Genomic DNA, 16,645 nt, shown 5'->3' on the forward strand with positions numbered 1-16,645 from the left:
ATTTAATGCAATACCATAGTCTTCATCCTAGCAGCAAAAGTGAGCTCACTACAACCTCTCATATACAACAAAGTGAAATTGCGGTCAACCCGCGATTAATTTCTAACGCGTTTAATGTTTCAAATTAACCTAACTGAAATTATTAAACACGTTAAGTTTGACAGCACTAAATGGCACGATAATTTTCATAATCATGATGCACACCCATGTTGATAGCTGACTATGCAATTCGCTAAGATAGGGATAAAGGCAGCCTATTACAATATGTTCTGCTCCTGGCACTTACCAGTACCTCTTGCTGATATGAAATTAACACTGCTTCTGTCCCTCATCATGACTAGTCACATCTAATGATGTAGGCCTACTTTTCTTCCTCAGTTTTTTTTTTTCTCCACATAGCATGTTAATATCGCTTTATTAGAGTTTTTTTGTGCCGACTTCTTCCGTGCCGTTCTGGACTTTTCCCGAACGCACAGACTGTCAGTCCGTCCCTGGTTGTAGTCAAGGACTCAGCCTATATGGGTGCACACTAGGGGTGGGAATCACCAGAGGCCTCATGATACAATTTCATCACGATACTTATGTCACGATACAATATAATTGCGATTTTAAACATATTGCAATATTCTGCAATATATTGCAATATTTTCCCCCACCCCTAGCACACACTGAACTGGGTTAGCTAAAAGTTGCCCAGTTTTTTTCTACATGTTTAAGCAGTGTGCATGTAGATAGAGCACTAGGCGACTTGGTTTGGAGGGTGGTGTCTTTTGTTGTCTAGGCCTACACAAGAACAAACGTGCATAAAATGGAACAGTGTGTTTGCCTACTATAACTGAAGATGCAATCATTAGCATGTCCAGCTAATTGGCTTACTCCCTACAATAGTAAATGAGCATTACTTCTAAGTTCAAGGAGCACATTATTAGCTTAGTAGTTAGCTAGCTTAGCTGCTTGTGGACAGGTTGTAATACAATCAAAGCCCTGTTCACAACTAATACATCCACTGTGTAGTATATACCCATTATCAGAGTTTAAATTAACATTAGCAGCTCTGTTCTACTTTTTATTTGGGGAAGTTTACGCTTCTGCAACCACAGCCCAGGTTATATACAAAATAACATTAGCGTTACTAGTCCCAAACACATCGGTAAGTTTTCATCCTTAAAGCTTTCTTTTCCTGCTTCAAAATATGAACAAGTGTGTAAGATAAGTAGATTAATGTTATGTTTGAACAAAATAACAGTCTTACACCGCAATACAAGAATAATGCTGTTAATTCACGTTATTCAAGTCTCTCGTTTATCAACTGGTGAAGATGCTGACTTTTTGCCTGGGACATTGCTTTAGCCTCAGTCCTTTAGCACTACATTTCCTTCACTTTATTCATCTTCTCTTACAAATCAATCTCCACACAGCTCTCTGTCTCAATAATTCATCCTCTCTCTCTTGTCGTCCCAATCTGATTTGTCTTTCTGAGAATAAAGAAGACACCTCAGATCTAGCTTGGGACTTGGGCTTTGTTTGTTGGGGTTTGTTTTTTCAGCACAATGGGGATCAGTGAGGAAAAGTGCTTTTCTTTGCTCGTTTCAGTCCAGAGCCCCCATCAAACTTCAGGTAGCCTATACTTAGAGGACGTGTGGAGGTACAGACGGTTTCATAAATCTCACTGTACTTACAGTATTCTCTTTTCCAATATATCCACTGTCCTTTTTCTTTTAACCTTCCCAATCATTATGATCATCATATAAAAATAATTTATATCAAATACATTTCTTCATTTATACCTGTATAAGCAGATTTTAAATTTTAAAATTTGAATAAATTTGACACCTTACCAGAGCAACATTCACATTACTGGCCAATACTTCTTATTCTTAGAGTGTAACGCTAAAATTAATACTCCCAAATTATTTCTAAATGCTATGAAATTTCCAGACTGGATTATATATATATATATATATATATATATATATATATACACACATACATACATACACACACACACACACACATATTTGTAATGTCCAAATCTCTTTGGGATCATTCAGTTTGTGTTTCAGTGCAGTTAACCGTGGCTAACCAATCAGCTTTCAGAAATGATACCACTAAAGGCCTGATTTAAATTTTTAGATCAGAATCAACAAAAGAATGAAAATGCAGTGGCTACTCACACATTGAAGAGATTGAGGCCGATGCGGTAGAGGCGTTTTCGCATGACATCAGTGGACAATGTGGGCGATTTACAGCTGGCGGGGTTCTCACAGTGGTAGCGTGGCAGGCTGAGGATCATGGCCTGCAGTGCCTCCTTGGACGAGGCTTCAGATGTGGAGCGTGCCTCTGTGGACGTGCTGCTGCTGCTCATCTGCTCTGAGCTGTTATCTGCGGTCTCGGAGCTGCACCACTTGACCTCCAGCGGCTCCACCTTGGGCGAGCTCCCCAGCAGCGGTGGAGTTGCGTGAGGGGGCTCTGTGGGTGGCGGTACTACCACCACAACCTCATCTGGGCTTTGAGGAGCAGCCATTTTATCCAGAGGGGTTAGGGGAGGCTGCTCCTCCTCCTCAAGCTCTTCTTCACTTGGAGGAGGAGCAGGAAATTCAACATCTTGCTCGTCTTCTTCAAACTCTGATTCTGGGGGTGGTGGGGGCTCTTGTGGGGGCGGTGGGGGATCTATGGGTTCAGCTGGGAGCTCTGCAGGGGGAGGAGGGGGTTCTTGTGAGAGGCCGGGAGCAATGGAGGCTGGAGTGGAGCTTGTTGTTGTGGAAGTAGACGTGACAGTGGTGGGGTCTCCTTCTTGTTGGACGCAGCTGCCGAGGGTGACAGTGGACGATTCTATGACTGAGGATGAAACAAGGAAGTTCTGGCTGTCGAACTGCACCGTCACATCCCGGAACGCCATCATCAGCTTGCTTGCACTTTTCGACAGGTCACTTGGGTCTACTGGGCCTTGATGAATCGCTGACTCTCCCACACCACCTCCATCTCCTCCACCACCTCCTCCTCCTGCTGCTGCTGCTGCTGCTGCTGCACTGAAGGAGTCGGCGCTGAACTGATAAGTGCCGCCTTCTTGCAGTGAGCACATGGTCTTCAGGCTCCAGTTGCTGAGTGCGTCATCTATGGACTTTGCCAGTGACTGAACCTGTTCAGTGAATGAGTCTTCCAGGTCGGTCAGGGTGCCACCAACTGTGGCAGGCAGAGATGGCGAGCGCACCAATGGGATGCCTGTCAAGTTGCAGCCTTCTGCCAGGGCCCGTTCAGCAGAGAAACCTTCCGTGTTTTGCACACGGACCTTGCGCAGGGAGATGCGTCGAGGCAGACGACTCTCTAGCAGCGAATTGCGGATCTTCTCGAAGTTCTTGCTGAGCTGGTACTGGCGGAAGGCGGTCTGGATCTTGCAGGCAGCCCGGCGGGAGATAAGGTGGCCACCGTATTTGTGCTCTAACATTTCGATCTAAAAAATAGAAGAAAGAAGGATAGACAAGGAAAATGATGAATTACTGGAATTTCTGATGTGTATTTGAACAGCCTATAAACTGTGAGGACAATCTGCAATTATTGGTCAAATATTTTTGGACTCAATCATATATGACAATTATGGCTGCATACTGATTATTACAGAAAATTACAGACCATCAACAAGATACACACAGATAGGTAAAACAAAACATTGCAGAGGACGTATGGAGCTAAATCAGGGCCAAATGTTTTGTTAATTTGAAAAAAATATATATAATTGAAAAACTAAAGCTTGAAATTGAAAATTTAAGTTTTGGTCTAAAACTTTTAAAATAAAATCATGTATTCAAACTAAATATAAGTGTACCAATTTTTCTTTCAGTTTGAATAAAATTTAGATTAAATTCTGGAATTATTTTTGAATAAATTATTAATTTTCATTTTTCACTTTTATATTTGTTTTCAGTTCCACATTTCATGTTTTCAGATTCAAAACTTATTTTTTTTACGGCTTCAAATCTTTTTTTTCAGTTTCAGATCAGTTTTTTTCAGTTTCAGACTTTTGGCCCTGATTTTGTGTAGGGGGCGTGGCTTCAACTCAGAGGGGCGTGGAATTATGAGTGACAGCCTAACAAAGAAGGCAGAAGACTCTCCTCAGTCATGTTGCCTTCAGGAAATTGTGTTACTGCGAGAACTATGACTGAATGCTTTCTATCCACCATATACATGTGATTTTTACTAAATAAACTGATGCCAGTGACAAAGTTCCATTTAAAATACTGTTTTGGACAACACTTGGTACCAATTACACTATAAGACCAATAAACTGTGCCAGATTGTGCAGTTCAGCAGAACAATGACTTCTCCCACTTCCACGTACGACTTTGAATGAATGCACCACAGTATTCACTCGGCAGTCAGCATGGCGTCCGCTCCGCCAAGGCAACCCTGGCATATTAGCATTTTTTAATAGATACTTTGGGACATTAGGGACATTTTGGGACATTTGGGACGCAGTGGCATTTTTTTGTCATTAACACATAAAGGGAAAATAGGTGGACAGCTGGACAAAGCTGGAATTGAAGCATCGCAGCCACTGTCGAGTTATGGTCATTCTGACAAACAGAGGTTAACAAAGACACTACACGTTAAAGTCAAAAAACTTGAGCTGGACACTGAAATTAGTGTAAAAACACCAGCTAGTGTGAAGCTAACATTAGTTAATGCTAACTTTAGTGCTAGCGATGCTTCATTTCCAGCTTTGTCCAGCTGTCCACCTATTTTCTCTTTATGTGTTAATGACAAAAAAATGCCACTGCGGGGATAATGTCCCAAAGTATCTATTCAAAAATGCTAATATCTTTCACGTCTTACCTGTGCGCTGGCGCCAGGGTTGCCTTGGCGGAGCGGACGCCATGCTGACTGCCAAGTAAATACTGTGGTGCATACATTCAAAGTCGTAAGTGGAAGTTCATTGCTCTTATAGTGTAATTGGCACCACGTGTTGTCCAAAACAGTATTTTAAATGGAACTTTGTAACTAGCATCAGTTTGTTTAGTAAAAATCACATGTATATGGTGGATAGAAAGCATTCAGTCATAGTTCTCGCAGTAACACAATTTCCTGAAGGGAGGAGAGTCTTCTGCCTTCTTTGTTAGGCTGTCACTCATAATTCCACGCCCCTCTGAGTTGAAGCCACGCCCCCTACGCAAAATCGGGGCCAAAATTCTGAAACTGAAAAAAACTGATCTGAAACTGAAAAACAGATCTGAAACTGAACAAAAAAATAAGTTTTGAATCTGAAAACATGAAATGTGGAACTGAAAACAAGTATAAAAGTGAAAAATGAAAATTAATAATTTATTCAAAATAATTCCAGAATTTAATCTAAATTTTATTCAAACTGAAAGAAAAAAATGGTACACTTATTTTTAGTTTGAATACATGATTTTATTTTTCAAGTTTTAGACCAAAACTTAAATTTTCAATTCCAAGATTTAGTTTTTCCAACTATATATATTTTTTTCAAATTAACAAAACATTTGGCCCTGATTTAGCTCCATAAGGACTCCCATAATCCCATACATCACAGATGCTGTTATTTGTGAAAAGGTCACTACCGGTGTTTCAACATTTTTCATATTATCTTGCCTGTCACTGTGGTGCATGGAAGATGAATATATATATATGAGTTGAAGTGTAGGTGGGAAATGAATGAGCTAGGAATGGGATAATTGTGGTGGGAAAATAAAAATAAATGAAAATCCCAGGAGATGAAAAGAGTTGTAAAGTCCAATTTTTGGAAGTAGTAGGCAAAATCCAAATATTTAAGTACTCCATATTCAAATAATAATATTCTCCCATGGCTCAGTAATTATCTTTTGCAAGCTGGCCTTGCGATGTGTGTACTGAAACTACACAGAGTTTGGTCAAAGCCACAGTTCGAAAGATAGAACACAGTAAAAGCTGACTCATGGCATTTGGACAAACGTTCATTTCCTCGGCAAATAGAACTCATAATCTCTGCAAATTCCATAGAGAGGTCCTGCACCCAACTTTAAATTGTCTGAAACTGAACAAGCCATTAATCTTGCCTGTGAAAAATTGCTCAATTGCTGTGGGAAATAGATAGAGATATAATATAGCAATCCTCATCTGGCTGCAGCTCAAACACTAGATGAGACCTCTTTGAGTTTCCCAGAACAATCAGGGATGGGTATCTTTGGAAGTGCCCACAAAGCGCTCTTATCTCCTCCAGTCACTCCGAAATCCTTTTCATTCAGAATAAAGCAATGAATATAACTCTGTGTCTGTTCTAACTGTATCAAGGGCATGAGTGTGGAGGAGGATTGAGCTTTGAAGGAATAGAAAGGAACCTATAATTTTAGAAAAAAAAAAAAAAAGAAGAAAATACAAATTCTAAATATGCTGCATAGAAACTACAATAGCATCGCATAGCATTTACATCTCTGAAACAGAAATCCTTGCTTTTTCCTCCCTAATGTTTTCTTTAGGAGCTGGTTTCTTGTATCAGGGTAATATGTACATGAGGATTAATGTGGTCCAAGTGAAATATCCCTCCTGTAAATTCAAATGCAATAGAATGAACGTTACTGTGGCCACAAAGGATCATAATATGACTTTCAGCTGCTAATCTCCTTTTGCTTTAGTACTGGACAAAGTCACCCAACCACCTCCTGATAGGCTGTAATGCCTTGAGGGTTTGCAATTTGTGATAAGAGGTTAGTTCAACAAGATGCAGCCTCTGCTGCTGTCACTAGAGGAAGGGAATCACATACAAAGCTCTTTACAAAAATGGAATGACACTGAAAATCCATCTTATCTACTCCATTTACATTTCACTGCAGAGCCTTTGCGAGTAAAGTAAGACGTACTGAGAACATTAAGGTGGTTTCTGAATAGGATGCTGGTTGGGAGCTCTACTGTATCTGCTGATGGCGACTTCTCAATCGCTATCAACTCTTGAAGACTGGCTGAACTCAGCCTGAATATTCATCACTTTATAATCTGGATTGTTCTGTGACTGTGGGTGCACTCTTGAAATGACAAGGTTAGCCTTATCGCCATGACTGCGCTCCAAAATGTTGTGTAGGTTTTTTTTTTTTTTGTTTGTTTTTTAAAGACACCGAGGCACAGAGGTAATGATTGACCCCGTTACTCAGAAAGGTGTCCCTCATAACAAATTCTGCACAGAGTTCCACTGCAGAGGTGCCCTTGGATGTGAGAAGGGCCGTCGCTGTGGCTGCGTTTGATTAAATGTGGCAGTGGAGCTTGTTTGTTTTGCCTTTTGCGTAGGCAGGGTTGGGGATGATTAATAAAGCATTTGGGTCACATTGCTTTCTTTATCAGTGTGTATCTGATACACTTTGCCATTCAGATTACAGCCACCAGGATGAGCTGTGACATAAAGGAAGGAAGCATGAAAAGGAGGAAGGTAGTAAGGGAAGTGGACAGAATTTCATGCCATTTGAGCAAAGAATATTTTAGGACCAGAGATGAGCCAGTGTACTGGTTTTACTACCATGGTGAAACCTCCAACAATTTCTATTACCGTGATAACTTAAAATGTACTGTATGTCAATAATTTACTCTCTTTTAGCTCTGTTTTGGTCTCTACCAACTCCTAAGGGAAATATCTGGCACCTTAGCTGCTAAATGCTCCACTTTTCTCTCCAGCTAGCCACTAACTGTGGCTGTCTGCTGTTTTGTGTTCTGAGCAGGTAATGTACAGTGGGCTTTTTAGCTGAAAACAGCTACAGCTGAAAACAGCGCTATGAGAGCGGGGAGAGTGAATCAATACAGTAAAATTGCGGGCTAAACAATGAGCTGAAACTCCGTACCAAGCCCTATAACCGGCAATTTCCACTGGATGCGGAACGTCTGCGGAACGTCGACGGAGTCATTAGGTTTCCATTAAAGTCAATGTGTGTATTTCCAATGACTGCAGAACGTCTGCGTCCCTACTTCGTCCCAGTTCCGTCAGTCCGCAGCCCTACCGGAGCAGATACGCAGAGCTTCTATTTTTGACGGACGACGGAGAGCTCCGCAGCAATTCAGCACAATTCAGATTGGGCGGGACAGGAAGTTGAGCACAGAAACAAAATAAAACATCTGGTAACTTTTCAAAATAAAATACACCGTGCTCACGGCAGGTCATATTTCCCTGCACTACACCTTGAAAACACAGCATAGAGTTGTTTCCCCTCTACTCCTCTGGATGGAAACAAACTATTGTTGGTTTTGTGGTTCTGTTTATAGAAACTACATCCTGTTATATCGCGCGAACATACGTGAATTCGCAAGATCTCGTGGTCGGCTGGCCGCAGCCGTTACGCAACAAATCCGGACCTGGTGGGTATTGACGGATGGCGGAGCACGCAGCCGTTCCGCAGCGGAGCCGGTCCGCAGACATTCTGCATCCTGTGGAAATCCACGGTAAAGCCGAGGGGAGCTGCAGATTCAGGTGATCATCCTCTGTAGATTCATCGCTATGAGCAATGCCTCTCACATTATACATTGTTTTCACATTTTCATAGAAAAACTTCCCCTCTCGGGGAAAGCTAGACTGCAGGTGGATGCTGGGTGACTGTGGGGCCTTTGAAATATTTTGATAATCGTGTTAATACCGACTGATATTTATGCCCATGATAATCGTAGCATAAAAGTTTGATACCTGCACATCAGCTGGGACACGTCCACTGTACAGAGAACTACATGTAAAACAGTGGAAGGCAAAGAAACAGCAAAAAGATGGATAAACAGAACACTGAAGAAATAAGAAAACAAGTGTATTGAGGGTAAGGTAAGACGATATGTAAAGAGGTGATGAGACGGATGATCATGCCAAGAGTGACACTGCTGAAAATCCCCCCTATTAGCCAACTGTCAGTTCTAACTCTGATCACTTCACTAAGCGGTGATGGTGAGAGATTATTCCGGAGACGCAGTGCTTTGAGAGAACAATGATGGCACTGCTCTGTTCCATCAGGGTCTCTAAATCGATTCTGACGGGCAGATCAGCAACATGCTGACCTTGTGTTCCCCTTTGAACGAGCGGGGAAAACAAACCAGTGCAAAGTGGTACGACACTGCAGTGTGCAGTTCTACATATATACATAGACACGCAAGCTACTACTTAGAGGAAAGGTAATTCTTGGGACAAATATAAATATTTAAAATCAAGGACATAAAAAGGAGCATAGATCTCTAAAATGTGTGAAGTCAAATAGGCTACAGTTTATATACAAAAAGGGAGGTTTAATATGAGTATAGCAATTTTAGGTAATGGTCACATTGAAATAGAAACGTCAGCTCAAATTCGAGTTGCAGGAGGAAATGCTGATGTTGAGCATCAGGTAGTGATGGTGGATAATGTGGCTTGAAATATGGGACTTTTTCTGTCTATATATGAAATATTAATACCCAGAGGCTCTGAAAAAGAAATGTGTTTTAGTCTGGAAATGTTTGTGCTTTAAATGGAGATGTGTCTCAAGACAAAAGGTCAACCAAAAGTACAATACACAGCATGTTTTTTAGTTGATTTCTAGAGGCAGATTTAGCTATTTCGAGTCATGAATAGTGTCCTCCCTCTTCTTTTGGAGCATTATAAAATAATTTAGCTTGGCTCTGTCTATCCACCTACCAGCACCTCTAAAGCTCACTAATTAACACGTTATATCTTGTGTGTTATAAAAAAAAAAGATAAAAATGACTAGGTTGTGGTTTTACAGCGTGTTAGAGTCAGGCTATCAGCTTCCCCCAGTTTTCAGTCTTTGTCTTAAACTAAGCTATCCATCTCCTTGCTGTAGCTTCATATTTAGAATAGTGGTATTGATCTTCTCAGCCAACTCAGCAAGAAAGCTAGTAGGTGTAGTTCCCAAAATGTCACACTATTCTTATAAAAGAAAAATCAATGCCACAGCAACATGACAGCATTGCTGTCCAGTGGAAATGATGTACTTCCTTGTCTGAATAAGCTATTTAAAAACTTCATTGGATTATCTGGAGAAAAAAAATATGAAAAACGCTGTTTTGGAGATACATGTTTTTTAGACAGTAACAATTTAAGATATGCTGCTATTTGAAATGGTAAAATTGTGAATTGTCATAGAATACTGCAGTCACATTAACATTAAGCACAGCCCTTTCTATTAATTCATGATTTCAGCCATAAATCTATCAGTACTAAAATGTGTGGGTCTCCCCCTTAAATGTGCAAGAAAAGACCGTTTGTGAGTAAAACAGCAGATTATCAGATCTCACATGCTGCAGAAATAAGTGGGAAAATGCAAAAGGCACGAACATTAGCCTTCATGCTCATGCACTCTGTCTTACAGCACAGAAACATCTGCATGATTAATGCGATGATTATATAACAGCAAAACTGGGACACAGCTAATGCTGACTGTATTACAAAATGAGGATGACAATAAAAGACTTGATGTCATCAAAGGATGGGGATCCGTTAAGTTGAGACATCCTTGACCAAAGCCAGTTAACTGAAAAAGGTCAGTGGCTACTGAAAGACTAAGTGTGACGCAGAAAAGAAATGACTGAATGACTCCTCTCAGTCAAAAAAGCAGCAACCTATTGAACAGTGTCATCACATTTGCTAATAAATGCCGTTTTTGCATCAGCAGTTTTAAGACAAGCTTCTAAACAAATTGAACTAGCCCTTGTTTGATGTCACCTGCACATTTAGTGTAATTATAAGTAAATACAAGCCATCAAACGTAACTGTTCCCTGTTGAATGTTTCACTTTATGGAGATAAATGCCTCTTGCCATTTGTCACGGGCACCCCAGTTACTCAAGCAGAGATCAGCAGCAATTACAGAGCAGAAGCAGACGCTTAAAGTCAGGTCTCATCACCTATCACTTCATCAGCCCATAAAACAAAAGGCTTTGCAGTCAGCAAATAACCTGAACAGGCATTACTTACTTTTACACTATCTCTCCGTTTGATGAACATCTTTTAAAGCCTCTGAACACCCACACAGGTGATTTCAGTTTTTCTGGCTGATTTGAACCTCTGCTCAGGTTGAAGGAGGGCTGGAGCTTTCATGGGAATTTAGTAGGTCACAAATCTTCATCTACCAATAACAATGATAAAGTTGTCATTTGTCCTGCCGTAACAGGTGCAACAAAGCTAACAAGAGACTCAGAAAAGATGTCAATCAATGTGTCTAAACACACCCACACAATCCTGGGAAGAGGTCCAATCAGCCAGATTAACTCAAAACACCTGTGTGCGTGTTCAGAGCCTTTAAGTAAATTTGTCAGTAAGGAAAAAAGGTGTCGGCTTTGGCTGAGAGAGTTCAAATATACTCGGAGCAAATGACAATGGAGATAGCAAGTGAGTCAGAGAAACACTGGGTAACTTAAAACAATTCAAAAGGAATTCAGATTGTATTGTAAAATTACATTTATTTCGGTTTAGATTTATCACTTTAACTATCTAGTTGACGTGACGTTTACCCATCGTTACACTAGTAGCAGTGGTTGCCTTTGTTCAGCTCAGCCTCTGAACTCTGAGCTCACCAGAAACTCCAATTATTTCTACTATTTACCTGCAGTTCTTTTTCCTCTTGTCTCTGTATGTTTATGAATCACATTCATACGGCCCTGGGACATGCACATTGTTTTTTAATTTGCACAAAATTTGCATTAAATGTAAGAGCTTGATAAAAAAACATTGTCTCAACGTTGCCATACATATCAACGTTGATGAACCACTGTTGTACTTCATTACTTATGATAATTTAAGCAGGAGGGACATCTACATTCAGAGAGTAAACAAGAACGGAGACATTGACATAAATTGTACATTTTGTTCTAGCTCCCCACAGACTGTTCATTCATTTTGATATAACTTTTGTGTTTTTATCAACAGTCATACTAATGAACATTTCATTTTGAAAATGTTATTTGGTATTCTAGAAGATAACATACATTTTTGAGAAAGGAGATCAAAGAGTGTATTGACTCCACTTGTTTTCCCATTAATCCTTAGTGTGTAAAAATATAGTAATTGGCATGAAAATAACATGTTCATTTACTAGCTTTCTACTATAGGGCATCATTTAACATTCATTGAAATTCTATATTTAAACCAGTTTGGAAAAAAAAAAAAAAAAAAAACGAGTTGAACTAGAGGTTTAATGCTCAGGTTGAAGGGATTTACTGCTCAAACACTTCGTCATGAGTTTCCTCCCCTGCAATCAAGGCATCGCCCCGCAGATCCAATTACTCTGACATTGATCTGTAGATGCATCAAGCCCCTGCACCCCCAGCTGTACAGACAGAAGATCAATCTAGCTGATCGCGTATCTCCAGCATTGTTGACAGGGAGATAGTGGGAGATGGGGGACTTTGAGATGAGATTAACACCCCGTTTACACGTACATGGTTATTTTGAAAAAGACATTTCCCTTCGTTTACACGCAAACGACATCGCCTATGAAAACGATTCTTTCTAAAAACTCCGGCCAGAGTGGAGATCCTGGAAAACTTTGTTTGCACGTTTGCATGTAAACTGAGACAAACAGAGGTTTAGGCAGCCGAGGAAGAGAAGAGAGAGGAAGTGATTCATTGCTGTTGTTGCTATTTTCAGGATTCTGATTGGCTAACGTGGGCTTGAGCTTCTCGTTACACTGCCACCTACAGGTTTGGCATGCTCTTGACGGCATTGACGGCGCATATATATACACAGGTTCATGTAAACGAACACTTTTCTGAAAACTGACAGCTGTGCACGATGTTATTTTTGAAAACAGAAAGGTTGAAATGTCCGTTTATGAAAATAGCCGGCCACGTGTAAACGTAGCATAAGGGAGTGAGAATGTAGGTGGGAGGGAGACACATGTTAGGAGCTGAGGTTAAAAGAACCTTTAGTATTGAATAGGGAAGCAATGAGCGAGAAAATTAAGTCAAAACTGAGAGAAAATGGAGCTGACAGAGAATGATATGAAGCAGCCATCTCACTCAAATACATTCGTTTCAATTGCTGCTTGGGAGATGTGTTTTAGTAAACATCCGCCATAATGCTTCAGGAGCATTTTTCCTGGCTAATGAAGAGATATTTCTATTATTTTAGACATGTATTTTACCTAAAGGTGTCATATTATTCAAGTTATAGTATAAGTGTCTCATGTGCCTATCTGTGTATGTGCTCGTTGCAAAAGAGCTGTGTTAATCATTGAGGAAGTAGCTCAAGGAAATGTCCCTGATGCACAGAAAGTTAAGCTGAAGTCATAAAATTAGTTTACGCCTTTATGGCTTAAGGGTGCAGATAAGCAGGAACACAGGAAAGGTCACGAAAAGGGGAAGAGGAGGAAGACAGGGGATTCTGTCAACCCATTTGGAGTGAAACCAGACTTCTACTGGACTGGTGTGCACAAACCCCCACCCATTCTGAGGACACAGAGGAGGACAATGCCCAGAGAGAAATAAATAGGGACTGAACTGTTCAGCATTTGCTCATAACCTGGGAGACATGGGGAGGTCTGGGTTGTGGGCCCGCATGTCTGGGCCTGCATGCGTTTGTAACACTTAAGATACTGTTCAGTAAAAGTACTTAATTTTATTCTATCGTCTCAGTAATTTATTTCAGTCCATCAAAAAGAATACGCTTAAGAGGGATAGTTTAGAGTGTGAGACAATTGGAATCAGAATCTGGGGCCTAAGTGCTTGAGGGTTTCATATCTTAATTTATCCTTCTTCACTAACTAAATTTAAACAAATATTGATACAGAAGAACACAATCTGTGGATGGTGCCCTGGGGCTGAGAAACACTTAACACCAGAGCGACAATGTTTACCTATTTTTCTGCGTTGTTGATGAGGTGTGCTCGAATGTGCCAAAGCATTTAGTGACTGTAATGGAAGTCAAGACTTAAGGGAGGGAGGTCAGCAACCTTTGTGTCTCATAAACAAACCAATTAATCTATAAACATTGCAAAATCTGACAAAAGAACATGCATGATGTGCAATTGTTATATTTACGGCTTCAACTAAACAGAACCATTGTCGATTAATCTCACTCAAGCTTCAAAAACGCTGGATCCTACATTTCCCATAATGCAACGTAACAGCATTTCCTTAGACCTTTGCTGTCTCCTAAATGCCTACTCAAACCCCGCACCTCCAGTTTGCAATGCAAACAGTCTGTTTAACATTTCAGGTCTCAAGCCCAGACCCAGGTTACCTTGATGACATTGTTATGACATCATAAGGGTTATTTCTTCAAACTTTGTAAAGCTCCCTTTCAGAAACACAGAAGACATTATACAACTGCTTTAACAGGCTGTGTTGTACTCCTTGTGACGAGTAAACAGAACTTCATGTGTAAAATCGGTGGAGTGCCCCTTTAAACTATTAATCGATTCTAAAAATGTTTAAGCTCTTATCTCGATGGAAACCTAACTGATCAGGAGCACACAGGGAGCCCCACACGTTAGACCCAAACTGCTGCCTTACCTGGTTGAAGATCCATTGACTGAAGAATGTTGGTTAGTTGGATGATAATGAAAACGGATGGCGAATGTTTGATGGTTCTTGAAATGGAGATGATTATGTAATGATTCCCAAGCCCCCTGATGGACAGCATGATAAGAACACAAACATGAGAACATGGAAATGCATGTTTAAATACAGTCACAGTTCATAGACGTATCCGTTTCAGACAAAATTGGTTAACTGGCTGTAAAAAGATGAGAACAGATAATAGGCACATGTTTTTATTCTTCATGGAAATGGGGGCTTTTCATTATCCAAAAGGGTCTCAAGCAGCAGAGAAAAGACAAATTAAAAGGCTTTTCATTCATGCAGATACAAACGCAACTTGTTTGCACATACAGTACTCTTTATTTTACCCTGATGTGTGTATGTGTAAGTATGCATCATTGCCAAAAGAATACAGTGTATAAAACCTAAAGCTTAATGTACAGTATAGTACTTATACGTTCACAATCCAACTCTGGTGAAAGACGAAAGCCATGTGAGGATGTTGATGAAATGATGACATGGCCATGATAATAATGGTTCACGATGATGAAGAAAAGGAAGCTCATCATTAGTTGATAGTTTGGAAAGTCTAAAAGTGCCAATAGGGATCAATACGACAAACAACGAAAAATAAAAAATAAAATACAAATCTCATCAAACACCAGCTTCTCTCCCAAACCATAAGTCTTCCTCATCAGACAGAAACATAACAAACATGTCAGACCACAAGACGTACAAAACACACAAGCCAAGTTACTGTACCTGCCAGCCTCCCGCTCCCTCATCCAAACAACACACCAACCCTCCCCCATCCCCAACACAACCCTACCTGCTTATTTTTGAGGTCAAGCGAGAGCTCATAGTCGGACGTGGCGGAGTGCGTGCCGGCCCCGTTGCGCTGTACCCTCAAGGGCGAGGCCGTGTGATGCAGGCTGGCTCTCCTCCCCGCCCCACCTCCTTTTGCTCCTCCCCCTTCCTCCTCCTCCTCTTCTTCCTGTGCTGCCTCGCCCTCACGCCACTCGGCCTTTGCCTCCTCTCCCTCTTGCTTTCTCTGTGCCTCCACAACTTCCTCCAACGTTTCCTTCTCTTGCTCCACCACCACCACCACTATCTGCTCCTCTCTGCAAGGTGAAGGGGCTTCAGGGGCGTCCTGTGCCACTTCTTCGCTCGGAGCCTTGACTTGGGGCTGAGGCTCAGTCTTGGGCTCAGGCTCGGGCTCGGGCTCGGGCTCGGGCTCGGGCTCCGGTGCAGGCTGTGGTTTGGGTTCGGGTTCTGGCTGAGGTTTGGTTTCGGACTGGGGCTGAGTCTGTGGTTGGGGCTCACACTGGGGCTGTGGCTGTGGTGGTTGAGTCTGTGGCTGAGTCTCTTGCTGCTGTTGCTCGGGCTGTGGTTGTGACTCGACCTCACTCTGCAGCTCCCCCTCTCCTCCCTTCCCTTCCTCCCCAATAGACGAGTCTGGAGGAAGGTCATCGCTGCAGAAAGGAGGAGAAAACGCAGAGTGAGGTTGCTGCTGCATCCGTGGTGAGCTCTGACCTCTTCTCCAGGCTGCCTGGGTTAGTGGTAAGAAGTTGACCTTTTTTTTATGGTCTCTCTCACTCTGCTACCAACTGTGTGCCGGGCCAGTTCATCTGTCTACCTGCTCTGTTCTGTCTGCTTCTCTTGTCAGTCTAGACACTGGCAGACAATGAAACGGAGTAAAAATGTACAGCACAGAACAGCTGACAAAACCACAAGAGTGTACAAGAGTGAAAAAAAGATCAAGAGCGATTATTTATTTCAGCAAAATCTTCAGAGGAGGAAATGTGATAAAAACAAAGTTGACAGCCAATAGTGACACACACCCAACACACACACACACACACACACACACACACAGACATGGGGGACAGTCATGCAGCTAATACAAATGTCTCTACGCCTTTTAGACTATATGTGTGCTTGTACGTGTGTGAATGTTTGCATGTATGAGTGTTAGTGTGGGAGGTGGCTTTTTATGGTGTGATAAAACAAGAATGTGAAACACAGAGGGGAGGTGGGAATCTGTGCTGTTGGGTTTTGCTTTGCTCTGTTTCTGAAAAACCTCTTCTGTTATCCTTTATAAGCCCCCTTTTTTCTGTGTTGCAGTTTTAGTGGAAAAAAAGGGTAAAGGGTTTTTTACTCTGTCT

General features: G+C 41.4%; 1 protein-coding gene across 4 annotated transcripts in view; it reads right to left on the bottom strand.

Annotated features, from left to right (window-relative positions):
* iqsec3a (IQ motif and Sec7 domain ArfGEF 3a) overlaps positions 1-16,645 on the bottom strand; it is a 106,598-nt gene that overhangs the window by 39,389 nt on the left and 50,564 nt on the right. For 2 of the 4 annotated variants that reach the window (XM_031313282.2, XM_031313283.2), the window contains exons 3-4: positions 15,310-15,952; positions 2,175-3,451 (exon numbers count right to left, since the gene is read on the bottom strand). In XM_031313282.2, the coding sequence (XP_031169142.2) occupies positions 2,175-3,451; positions 15,310-15,952 (1,920 nt within the window). Of the gene's footprint in view, positions 1-2,174; positions 3,452-14,453; positions 14,917-15,309; positions 15,953-16,645 lie in introns of those variants that run through there. The other 2 variants (XM_031313286.2, XM_035995831.1) reach the window with 2 other exon arrangements.

The sequence above is a fragment of the Sander lucioperca genome, chromosome 20 (assembly GCF_008315115.2).
Source record: "Sander lucioperca isolate FBNREF2018 chromosome 20, SLUC_FBN_1.2, whole genome shotgun sequence".
Taxonomy (NCBI): Eukaryota; Metazoa; Chordata; class Actinopteri; order Perciformes; family Percidae; genus Sander; species Sander lucioperca.